The sequence below is a fragment of the Taudactylus pleione genome, unplaced genomic scaffold (genome assembly GCF_031769625.1).
Source record: "Taudactylus pleione unplaced genomic scaffold, aTauple2 ptg000609l, whole genome shotgun sequence".
NCBI classification, from domain to species: Eukaryota; Metazoa; Chordata; class Amphibia; order Anura; family Myobatrachidae; genus Taudactylus; species Taudactylus pleione.
This window is the reverse complement of record NW_028285011.1, coordinates 6550535-6563618: the sequence shown is the minus strand read 5'-3', so window position 1 is coordinate 6563618 and position 13084 is coordinate 6550535. Positions and strand designations below refer to the sequence as shown.

At 43.7% G+C, this 13084-nt stretch overlaps 1 protein-coding gene across 1 annotated transcript in view; it reads left to right on the top strand.

The window, feature by feature from the left end:
* AFF3 (ALF transcription elongation factor 3) overlaps nucleotides 1-12771 on the top strand; it is a 123595-nt gene extending 110824 nt beyond the window's left edge. The window contains exons 12-14 of the mRNA XM_088454027.1: nucleotides 6226-6275; nucleotides 9976-10205; nucleotides 12535-12771. Coding sequence (XP_088310153.1) covers nucleotides 6226-6275; nucleotides 9976-10205; nucleotides 12535-12662 — 408 coding nt within the window. The 3' untranslated portion in view covers nucleotides 12663-12771. The remainder of the gene's footprint in view (nucleotides 1-6225; nucleotides 6276-9975; nucleotides 10206-12534) is intronic.
* The last annotated feature ends 313 nt before the right edge of the window (nucleotides 12772-13084 follow it).

Sequence of the window (13084 nt, the reverse complement as noted above, 5' to 3'; positions counted from 1 at the left end):
TAAAACGTCTATAGTAGTTGGCAAACCCAAGCAATCTCTGGATGGCTTTCAAGGTTTGAGGTCGGGACCAATCCAAAATTGCCTGCACCTTCTTGGGATCCATTTCAAGACTGGAGCCGGAGATGACGTAACCAAGGAATGGCACACTGGGTACTCCAAATACACATTTCTCCAATTTGCAGTAAAGGTGGTTCTTTCTTAGACGGGATAATACTTCCTTCACATGTTCATGATGTTTCTCTATAGAAGACGAAAAAATCAGTATATCGTCCAGGTAAACTACAACCGAGACATACAACAAATCCCGGAAAATTTCATTAACAAAGTCCTGAAACACGGCAGGGGCATTGCACAACCCAAAGGGCATCACAAGGTATTCAAAATGTCCATCTCTAGTATTAAAGGCGGTCTTCCATTCATCACCAGCACGAATACGGATGAGATTATAAGCCCCTCTCAGATCCAATTTTGAGAATATGATGGACCCCTTAACTCTGTCGAAGAACTCTGTGATCAGTGGAAGAGGATATCGATTCTTGACCGTTATATCATTAAGGCCTCGGTAATCTATACAGGGTCTTAGGCCACTATCTTTCTTGCCAATGAAAAAGAAGACAGCTCCAGCAGGAGAGGTGGAAGGACGAATAAACCCTTTCGCTAGGTTGTCCTGGATGTATTCAGACATGGCTTGAGTCTCAGGCACGGATAGAGGATAGGTGCGACCACGGGGTGAACATCTGGTACTCCTTGGGAATAGCTGGAGATATTAACGAAGCTGTTTTTCTTACAGGTCGCATCTTGGGAAGACAGGATTTCTGACAGTCAGTTCCCCATGAAAGAATCTGCATTTAACACCAGTCTATCCTGGGATTATGCTGGCGTAACCAGGGTAGTCCTAAAATGATTTCTTGAGAAGCCTCTGGTATCACTAAGAACTTTAAAGACTCAGAGTGGAGTGCCCCAACACGAACTAATACTGGTTGAGTTTCCTTGGTGACCACTCCTTTAGCTAGAGGCCAACCATCTACAAAAGTCAGGGAAATTGCGTGCTTGAGAGATGAACAAGGAATCTGTAGTTTATCGACTAGGCTGGAAGTCATGAAGTTTCCGGCTGCTCCAGAGTCTAATAGAGCAGAGACGAAGACAGGTTTGGGCTTGAGATCCAAAGCTAAGAAAATCTTGAAATCTTTAGTATTTGGGGATGGGCTCATAACTCCTAATTTGATGTCCTCAAGGTCAGTTAGGAATGAGCGTTTCCCGATTTACGGGAGCAGGAGGCCACCAGGTGACCCAAATCTCCGTAGTACAGACAGAGGTTTTTTAGCATCCTCCTCTGACGTTCCTCTTTGGAGAGATGGGTTTGGTTCACCTGCATAGGCTCCTCATCTGTAGGAGGATGGGGTGGACGGGTAGGCAGGGGAGGCGTAAATGACCTTTGCCGGTCAGTTCTGTGCTTTTCAGCCTGACGTTCTGTGAAGCGTAGGTCAATTTTGTTGCAGAGTGAGCTCATATCATTTAAATTAGTGGGAAGCTCACGGGTGATCAGATCATCTTTTAATCGGTCAGAAAGGCCATTCCAAAAGGCTGAAGTGAGGGCCTCCTCATTCCACTTAAACTCTGATGCCAAGATTTGAAACTGTACGGTATATTGGCTGACAGGACGGGTTCCTTGTCTCAGGTTCATGATACTGAACGATACTGACACAGTGCATTCAGGTTCATCGAAAATCCTCCTGAATGATGACTCAAAGTCCGCATAGTTATCCAGCAGCGAGTCTGAACGCTCCCAGAGTGGGGAGGTCCAATCCAAAGCTGAGCCGGACATCAAAGACACAATGTTTGCCACTTTAGTTCTAGCAGTGGGAAAGTTATCAGGCTGTAAGGTAAAGTGTATGTCACACTGATTTAAGAAACCACGACAAAGCTTAGAATTGCAGTCAAATTTGCTTGGCATAGGTAGGTGTAAACAAAGGGGATACCCTGGTCGCTGTATTACCAGGCACAGGAGGAGGTGTAGTAGCTGATACCCCAGGGGTGGTTAACGAGGTTTGCAGATTATCTTGTCGCTTAGACATCTCTTGTAAAAACTGAGCCATTTGATGCTGCATAGTTTCCAGGTTTTCTAAACGACCAGCAATACAGCAAAATAAATCCACTCCAGACTTCTGTTCCGTGGCTGGATCCATGGGGCCAGTGCAAACTGTGAAGGTCTGGGTTTGTTGTGGACCCAGGGTGGTGACAGGAGCAGACACAGAGGCAGATTTAAATTAAAAGGTGGGGGTTTTAATAAGTGATTTAGCAGACATGGGAATGGCAAAAGAAAAAGTCCAGGTTCAGCACTAAAGTGCACTTGATAACTGCGGTGAAGCAAATGGGAGAATGTCCAGATAGTGACAGGCAGGAAATGTCCAGTATGCAGGTTTGGTGAGCTGTAACGAAGTGCAGGCAGAGGTAATGAAGTCCAGCTGGGAGTTAGAGTGTGAGGAAAGGTGCAGGGAAACAGCAGGTTCAGGTACTCAGGCAGGGGAAAGGTAAATGGAGGGTGCAGGGTGAGTCCAGCAGGTTTGGAGCAGGTAAGGTAACAGGCTAGTAGCGCTTCCAGGCAGACAGGTAAGGCACAGGTACTCTCTCTCAGCCGCAGCTGAGAAACACGTTGCACTGGCAATGAATGAAGGCTCTGGACCTTCCTAAATACCAGGTGCTGCGCTGTGACTGGCTGGAAAGAGCACATGACCCACCAGGATTGGACAGCTTGAATCACATGACCTGAGGCAAGATGGCAGCGCCCATGCCAAATGGAATGGAAACACCACCAGGCCTCAGTGACAATGTGCCCGCACAAAACCACGCGCAGCCAATGCCCCTCGCCAAACACCAGCACCGCTGCCAGAGACCTCTCGCCACAATGACCTCACCTCGCCACAGAGACTCCTCGCCACAATGACCACCATGCCGAGAAACCCTGGCTGTGACAACTAATGCCCAATATATGATCTGCGTTTCCATGAAGAGTAGGAAAATACCAGAAACAAGATTTTGTAGTGAATGCAATTGATAGGCTCAGCAAAAGGCGCTCTAAGGGCATAACACAAGAACTTTATGTACAAAAAGGGACTTAGGATCTGAAGATGCAATTTGTAATTTAATAAGAATCAGTAAAAAAATTTAAAAAATGTAAAAACTGAAAGGCAGAGTTACTAAGGTGCATTATTTTCTCCAACATGGAGGGAGGGGGGGAGGGGGTCTGCTTATAGAGGTCTGCCAATTGAAATCCCTCCCCACACACACACACATATACACCTGCTGACAATCTAGGCCCTCACAATAGTACACAAAGTAGAATTTATCCTGCTGGCTGGCATATAAAGTAGAATCCATTGTCATACCTCACAACATATCTAAATTGGGACCCGGCCACATCTCCTGTCTCAGGAGGCGTGACAGTGTCAAACTAGGGACGTGTCCATATCATAAAGTGTGTATCTATGAACTTGGGGGAATTATTATTACCAGTTATTTATATAGTGCACACATACTCAGCAGCACTTTACAGAGAATCTGGACAGTCCCATCAGTCCCTACCCCAGTGGAGCTTACATGCTCACACAGGTTACTATTTGTTGGGAGCCAATTAACCTACCAGTATATTTTCTGTGGAGTGTGGGAGGAAACTGTAGCAAACCCATGCAAGGACAGGGAGAATATACAAACTCCACACAGTTGAGGCCATAGTGGGAATTGAACCCACGACCTCAGTGCTGTGAGGCAGTAATGCTAACCATTATACCATCTGGGCTGCCCATGTTGAGCACTTCTAAAGCACAAGATCGTCCCCAGCCCCCTTCTCTAAACACAACAATGAAAGTGCTGACCCCCCGGGACACAGTACTCTCAAATTATAGCATATATATAGTGTACATACATACACACACAGCATACACATATTCAAACAAACACGGAGGATACATACACACTCATGGCATACATACACACATGGCATACACACACACATAGCATACACAGGATACATGCACACTCATGGCATACATACACACATGGCATACACACACACATAGCATACACAGGATACATGCACACTCATGGCATACATACACATAGCATACATGCACACACATGGCATACACACACTCAAAGCATACACACACAGCAAACATGCACACTCATGGCATACATACACACAGCATACATGCACACACATGGCATACACACACATAGTATACACACACAGCATACATGCACATTCATGGCATACATACACACAGCATACAGCGCCTCAGCCTATTGCTTCCCGGCTGGTTCCAGTGGGTATGTACGGGATCTCGCGTGCAGCCCAGTGCTGGCAGCTGCCGTAGCAAGATCAGTGCTGTCCCTGCTGTGGTGATAGGGCAATGACAGCTGCAGCTTTCGATATCGATAGCTTCAGCTGTTGGAACAGTCAGTGCCACTTACCGTTCATACATTGCCCAGCATCGGCGCTGCTATTTTGTAGATAGCAGTGCCGATAATGACAGGGGCGCATAACGTGCGCTGATACCACTTCTCCCCCATATCGCCCCTTCATACATCTCCCCCCCCCTCAAAGACAAAGGGGCATATGTATCATAAATTGATGTGAGATAAAATTGTGAAATATATATCACCAACCAATCAGCTCCAAACTATCATTTCTTAATCACAGCCTGTAAAATGTAAGTTAGAAGCTGATTGGTTGGTCATATATATCTCACAATTTTATCTCACATCAAGCTTTGATACATATGCCCCTAAAGGCACAGATTTCACAGGATCCCTGACACTTTACTTCCACCACTCTGTGTGAGCACTGATTGCAGCTGTGTGTGACACTGGTGCTGTAGAAGTTGTATGTATGTTCTCTCTACTGCCATCACTCACTGGCTGTCTGATGTATGCAAACGCTGTTTCTTTTCCTGGCCTGCACAGTGTGCTGATTTACATTCCACAATTGTCATATCTCTGCTTCATGTCATAGATAAGTGTGTAAGAAAATCGAAGTATGTTGCCTTCAGAATATTTTGGATAGATTAGATGAAAAGGGAATGAGAACACATTTGAAGGTCAACTAAACTAAAAAACCCTGGAGAGAGGAGCTATAATGTAGTATATAGTGTAGTATTCAGCCTTCACTAGCTGTGTAAATGTAAAGTATATAAGAGCATTTCCTCCGCTATTAGACAGCATAACACATCTTTGTGTACTTTGTGTACCTGCCAACGGGGTGATTTTCTGGCAGTATAAAGAGGTGTGCGCCACTTGGAAAATAGGCATGTGTGATAATGGTGCGGTTTGGGTGCATCATTGTTGTGACCTAATTTCTCCTAATTTTTCAATCAGGGCTGTTGGGATACATTGTATTTCCATGTAGATGGTAATTGAAATGCTACTATAATGGAATAATAAGTGTATTAGTTGTATATTGATTTCCCTATGCACAATGCCAACAATCTGTACAAGGCACTTCTGTAACCTAGGATAATGTAAAACAGCCATTAAACTATATGTGCACCACCGCTTGACACACAGTATTTAAATATCAACTCTTAGCAAAGGGATGGGATATGTATAGAAAGAACAATCATATGTATCCCAAATCTGGAAAGGTTTAATGACATGGCATCCTCTGCTGCTTACATTACTATTACTATAGACTAAACAAGCCATACCATCTTTCTAAAGCTAGGTACACATGTAACGATGTGTACCCAGCCGACGTGTTGTGCGGATTCACAACTAACTTACGCTCTGTAAACATTTTTTAAATGCTTTTGGAAATATGTGAAATGTACTCATGCAAAAGTTCTTCCACGGGAATCTATTTTATTATGGCATACCCTGATGCACACAGCGATTTAATCACTCAGTAAAAGCAGTTGGCCTACAAAGCAGTGAAAGCACATGTGTTTTCATTAGTGATTAAAATGCTTCTAAAATCTGACACAGATGAACATTGCTAGTGCTAGTGAGTCCTTCCTACACTATGCTATGTAATCACCTGTGAGGTTTGTGTACAGTAGCAGCACACTAGATCACCCAGATAGTAGCACTAGATGTAAATGTGAGACAGATCGAGTACCATATTCTGCTTAGACTCTTTCTTACTGTCTTATGTACTTTGTGATTATTTTAAAGAACCATCATATGACAATCTATAGTATCATGGCAACATTGTACCTTTCTCCTTTCCAGAATTCCTCTAAAACGCCTCGAGTACCATCACCCTGGAATGCCAATGGAAAGTAAGTGACTGTAGCTTGAAAAATCTCACTGTTGTTGCAAATCACAATAAAACCATGGGGGTAACTACCATAGGTACAAGAGGTGCAGCTGCTATGGGACCCGAGTATATGTACTATCTACATTTTTTCACCATTGGGTGGTACATAGGGGCTCTTACAAACTTTTGCTGTGGGACTTTCAAATATCTGGTTAAGCCCCTGAATAGAATATTACTTTAGGAATGTGCCCTGATAATTATGTAATCAGTGCTAGTAAATAAAATCTGACCAATTACTCCCAATTGAACATCTTCAGAAGATAGAGTAGCATGCAAGAGGCAGGAAGCAAGACTGGCGGGTTTTGGACGTATTGGAGGTAGAAGCATGCAGTCTCCATTACCAATACATTGGGCATTCCTAATGAATACAGAAGAGAATGTGGTTGTTGATGCTGGTTTAACCTAGGGGTTTTCACTTTTCCTTATTAATACAGACATTAAGGGGTTTATTTACTAATACCCCTTTTACACCAGAGCAAAAACCTGGGTTTTTGCTGGGTCTACCCGGGTCACAGCTCAGTGTAAAAGGGTCCCTGAAAAATAACCTGGGTCAAGTGACCCTGCAATCCAACCCAGGTAGCTACCAGGGTTGGACCCAGGATGGACCCAGGTAATGGTGCAGTGTAAATGGTGCAACCCGGGTTATCTGACCTGGATCATGCCTAAAATGAGCGGATTGGTGGTTGTGGAGCATTCACCTCCCACTTTTTATGACCTCACAGGTTTAGCAGGGCAGACCTGAGTTCAGTGTGAACAGGGCTGACCTGGGAGTAACCCAGATCAAAGGTGCAGTGTAAATGGGTCTGACCTGGGTCTGACCAGGGTTGGAACCATGTCCAAAAACCCAGGTCGGACCTGGGTTTTTGGTGGAAAAGAAGTATAAGCATCAGGTTCTAAAACCCACTGCTTCCGATCGTGTTTATGCCCAAAATTTAGGGCAATTCTTTTACTAGCTGTGTTTGCATAAACACGACTAGTAAAAGGGCATAAACACAATAGGAAGACACTTAGTAAATAAACCCCTAAGTATCAATATTGGTGAAAAATATCATATGTCCTTTTCCTGCCAAAATGGACCCAAATTGGAATAAGACTAACTAGATTTATATAGATTTTATTAATCTGTGCAACAAAGAAAAACAGGAAGGTTCTGCTGCAACAGACTCAATGACTGTCAGTGCTCTTACATGTTATGAGCATCCCAGTTCCTTTCCTAGTGGCACTACACACTTGTACAGGTGTGGTATAACAGATAGATAGTAAAAAGGTTGACAGTGTCTAGATCACAGGTTCTCAAACTCGGTCCTCAGGACCCCAAACAGTGCATGTTTTCCAGGTCTCCACACAGAATCACAAGTTGAATAATTAGTTCCACCTGGGAATCTTTTAAAATGTGTCAGTGAGTAATGAATACACCTGTGCACCTGCTGGGTGACCTGGAAAACGTGACCTGTGTGGGGTCCTGAGGACCGAGTTTGACAACCACTGGTCTAGATAGACACCAGATGTTAGACAGTCAATAGGTCGACAGGGAAAAAAGGTTGACAGGTACAAATGGTTGACATGTTCAAAATATCAACACAAAAATGGTCGACACGCAAATGGTCGACTTTTTTTATTCTAACCCTAATCCTCCCCTTGTTGCCTACCCTAACCCTCCCTCCTGGTGCCTAACCCTAGCCGTCGGGGTAGGTGCCTGACCCTAACCGTCCCTTCTAGTGCCTAACCCTAGTAGGGCGACAGGGACAAAACGTTGACAGGATTAAAAGGTTGACAGGTAAATGTTCGACATGAACTTAGGCCGACAGGATCAAAATGTCAATATGATCAAAATGTTGACATGCAAATGGTCGACACATAAAAGGTTGATGCTTTTTTTGTTTTGTTATTTAAACCGTAGCCCCCTCCCTAGTATCTAACCCTCCCCCTGGTGCATAACCCTAACAGTCCCCTTCCCTTCCACTGCCTAACCCTCCACCATGTGCCTAACCCAAAACCTAACCCTAAATATTGTGAAACACCATGCGTCAACTTTTTTTGTGTTGTCCATTTGCAGGTCAACCTTTTGACCACATCAACCTTTTAATCCTGTCAACTTTATGTACTGTTGACCATTTACCTGTCAAACTTTTAAACCTGTCAACTCTCTAACCTTCGATCTTTTAACCCTGTCAACCACTGTCTACCTTCTAGTGTCTATCTATTGACTGTCTATATAGTTACTGTCTATCTACCCTCCGGATACCATTTAGACCCATATGTTAGTAGACTTACAGTAATTTCCAAAGCACAACATAGTCACCTCTCTAGTGTTATGTGTCTCGAATTGCCCAGTTCTACCAAGATACCCACCAAAATGCTTTGGGTTTGAGGAGCATTTGCAGAGGAGTAGAAGTTTTCAGTGGCTTATGGGAGATATTATGCACACTGTTATATGTGTATGTTTGGCGGAGCAGTGCAAAAATTAGATTTAATTTTGCAGATAAATTATTGGAATGAAATTCAGGGTATAGATAGGATATATTTTGGGCATGTTTCTTGCTGGGCAGAGGGACACACAGCCATTTCCACTTTGCAGATATACTTGTATTGTGCACTAGCTTGGATGTGGTGGATCAGAACCAACACTCAGTGATGAGGTAAGTGGCTGGGGAGGCACTGGTTGATTAACAGCCCCACCCCCCCTTTAGTCAGGGGGATCATTCCATAGCAGGAGGTACACTCAGTGTGGGGTCCCCCTGCCTTCACATTAACCACCCTTAAACTAGTAAGCCCAGTGCTGGAATTTCTCGGAAACTGGGGATTCCAAAAAAATTAAATTGGGATTCCCCTCCCGAGCAACACTCACCCCTGGGCTGAAAGCCCAGTGCTATGCCCCGTATACCTGGTGATGGTGGGAGCGGGGGTTCATGGTATGATAATATTGTACTTTACAGGCGGCCTAGAGGTCTCAGTAAGCCTGCCTCAGCATGTCGGCACTTGGAGAACCACAAGTGCTTACATGCCCGGACATTAAGGGCCTGCTGGCACCTGTAGTCCGCCTATAAAAAATATATTCAAATAAATACAAGACACTTAATTTTTTTAATAAAAGTTTATTATAATGCGTCTTCACCTGGGGGGTGCCTCCCCCGACTACACGTCCCTGTCTATACTTTTAATAAGACTCATCTCGCACTCCAAAGATGCACAGAGAAGCACATTTATAACCTCTTTTTGCACACTCTAAAACAAAGCTTGAAACAATCAAAATTGGCATTAACATCGTAAAAAAGACAATTCTGATGTCCTATTACTCTCATGATTCATGCAAGACATAAAGGAGGCTAAACTGAATAATGTTCTAGAACAAAAACTGAAAAGTTTTCCTTAATGAAAGGGGGGAACTAAAGTGGTAGAAGGTTGGACTTTTAATGAGATATTAGACTTTTGCAGAATGCGCCTCTAAAGATATTGCCACCTCCCCACACACCTAAATACACTTCTAGAGTTGGCAGATTCTCCTGCTAGAGTAGCAATAAACCATGAAGTATGCTGTGCAGACCCTATAGACACATTGGTGCAAAAAAAAAAAAATTTGTGCTCTATAAATGGAGTCCGCTGTGTGGAAATTTTCATTTATTTACACAAAATGTTTCTCTTCTTAATTTTTTATCTTTTAGAACCACAGGAACGTCATCTCCCATGTCTCCCAATCTTTCCCACGTGAGCTCTGTTGGTTCTCAAGGAAGCATCTCTAGCTCTAGTAGTGCCTGTAGCACAAGTAATTCTATTATCAGCATTCCCCAGCGCATCCACCAGATGGCAGCCAACCACGTCAGTATTACTAACAGTATCCTGCACAGCTATGACTACTGGGAAATCGCAGATAATCTTGCCAAAGACAACACAGGTTAGTTATTATGTTCATGAGCTTATATAATAGGCTTCTATGTGTTTTTTTCTTCAATAAAATAATCTAATTATAGAATTAGTCATATTATTTTCCAGTAAAGAAATGTGTTTAGTATTTAAATTTGTATAAATAAACAATGGTGGTAAGGGTCCCTGTCATGTATAAAAGTGCAAAAAAAAATGTTTTAAATAAATAAATAAATTTGTTCTTAAAGAAAGAATATGTTTGCAGATTTTACCTCACATCCCATAGAGATGCGCAAAAAAATCTGCGACGTTGGATTAGTCTCCATGTGCGCAGCCTCACATCGATCGCTAATTGAATACCCCATTAATGTTGCACAGTACAGTATTGAAGCCCCTGCCCCATCAAAATGTTAAAAATACATCCAGGGCCAAAACTAGGATTTTTGTCACCCGGGGCTAGGCCATAATTTGGCGTCCCCCCCCCCCCCCCCCCCAAAAAAAAAATAATGCAACATAGATGACGAAAAGACACATTATGCCACACATTAATGACCCTTATAACACATTATGCCACAGTAATGTCCCTTACAACACATTATGCCACAGTAATGCCCCTTATTCATTAAGCCACAGTAATGCCCCTTATACATTATGCCACAGTAATGCTCCTTATACATTTATGCCACAGTAATGCCCCATATACATTATGCCACAGTAATGCCCCATATACATTATGCCACAGTAATGCCTACATATTATGCCACAGTAAGGCCTCTTTTACATTAAGCCACAGTTTGACACCATCTCCCTTCTCTTACCTGCCAGGGCCATGCGGTGGGTGAGCTCGGGGTGGGGCAGGATGGGGTTACCACACACTGGGGAACTGTCAGTGCTACCGTCATTGTAATGTGGAGCCGCTCGCGAACCAATTAGAGCTCACGGACCGGCAGCCTCTGCTGGTTGGCTGCCGGTCCTGAGCACTGATTGGCTTGCGACCGGCACCACATTAGACTAGCGGTGTCTCTGTGCCTCTCAAGGCCGGGATGCGGCTCCAAACCCACAAGAGCAGCAACCAAGCCTCCCTGCAGCCTCTCCTGGGCACCCCCTCAAGTCCGGCACCTGGGTCATGTGCCCCCTTAGCTCCCCCCCCCTAGTTGCGGCCCTGAATACACCTGTTACATGCACCTGCAATCCTATAAACACCTGTCCCATCCATACGGGCCCCAAAAACACCAATCCCACTACATAAACCAACACTTTTTACTTTTTCACCCCAAAAATAACATGTAATTATTGGCCAAATTATTATTATTTTTTTGCCTAATTAGTCATGGGGGGGTGGTCCAGGGTATTCTGGCCCTGATTCAGAGCCGGACGCTCTGACAGAGCACTCGCTCTGAATCAGGGCGTCTTTTTTTTCTTTGTATGGAGCGGTCTCCTGGCCGTTCGCATTGCTGTGAGTTGCCACCCACAGCTAATGCGAGCGGCCAGGATGATGGTCACGATGGTCAAGACCATCGCGACCATCGGGCTTGCGACGAGACCCTTGTGGTAGGGTCTCGTGGCCGCAAGCCCCAGAGAGCTTTTGGCTCTAACAGAGCCGAAAGCTCTCCCACTGACATCAGCTGTGATGTCAGTGGGGCCACCCCCAGACGGTAGCCCTCCGTCTGGGCAGCCACCCCCCCCGGCCCGCCCACCAAAGGGGTCGTGCTGTCACTCAACATAGACAGCACGCCCCCTTTGTTGCGAGACCTGGAGCTCTGGGCAACCATCGAACTGGTTGTGAGCGCACGGCGCTTGCGACCGGGTCTGAAGATCAGGCCCTCTGTACCAAGTCCCAATATTTTTGGACAAAAATAGAGGTTTTGCATAACTTTTCACCTGCTCTGAGATGGTGAAATCTTTTTGGCGCTTTTGACTATGATAATTTGCACGTGCAAAAAGGCACGCCTAATAGGATAGCGCAAAACACATTTTTGCCAAAAAGTTTGCACAAATATAAACTTTTTGCACAACAGTGGCTTATCGCAGCTAATTGGATATGGCCCATAAGCTGTTAGAAAATGGGAAATGTGGAAAACATGATTGATGCTAATAGCGCAGTGTTTTGTATGTGCCCTAACTGTAGTTGAATTATATTAAACATTGTAATATAAATTTTATATATATATATATATATATATATATATATAATTTAAACTGTTAAGGCATCTAGAAAACATGCACATACATTTTCTGTATAGTGACAGCTAAAATAACTGACAGAAGACGACAAATATGAAAAAGAAAATGTGTGTATACAAAAAAATATTTGTAAAATGTCAAATCATTTTTTTTTTCTATTTCTTTTTTTTAAACAGAGTTCTTTAATGAACTTGATGCATTAATGGGACCAATCACATTTCACAGTTCAATGGAGCACTTGGTCCTGTACACACGACAAGGACTGTCCTGGATACGCCGACAAAGTTCTCATCATGTATCGTAGCGCCTTTTCTTCATTGCATCTGTTTCCACTGAACTGCTATGTTTCCAGGCACTGAGCTCAGTCATTGCTCTGTCACTCGCAGCACTTATTATAAAGTCTGTAAATCTTTCTTCAGCATTGGACTCTTTCCTATGAATATACCCAGGTATCATTTTACTTGAAGCAATGCAACAGTTTAGGTCAAATTTGTATTGTATATATAAATATATTACACGTTAGGCTCTGTAGAGCCTGATGAAAGTAAATCTGGCGTATTTTGCTGAAAAGAAGTGTATCTATATTCCCCTATAGGCAGAGTGGTACGTACTTCAGGATGCACCTGCAGCTACACTTTCTGTGCTAGTAGCCATCATAATCATTAGTGCACATTTGCACCCAAAGACCTCCACACAGGTGAATTTCGCTTACATCCTGGAGAACGC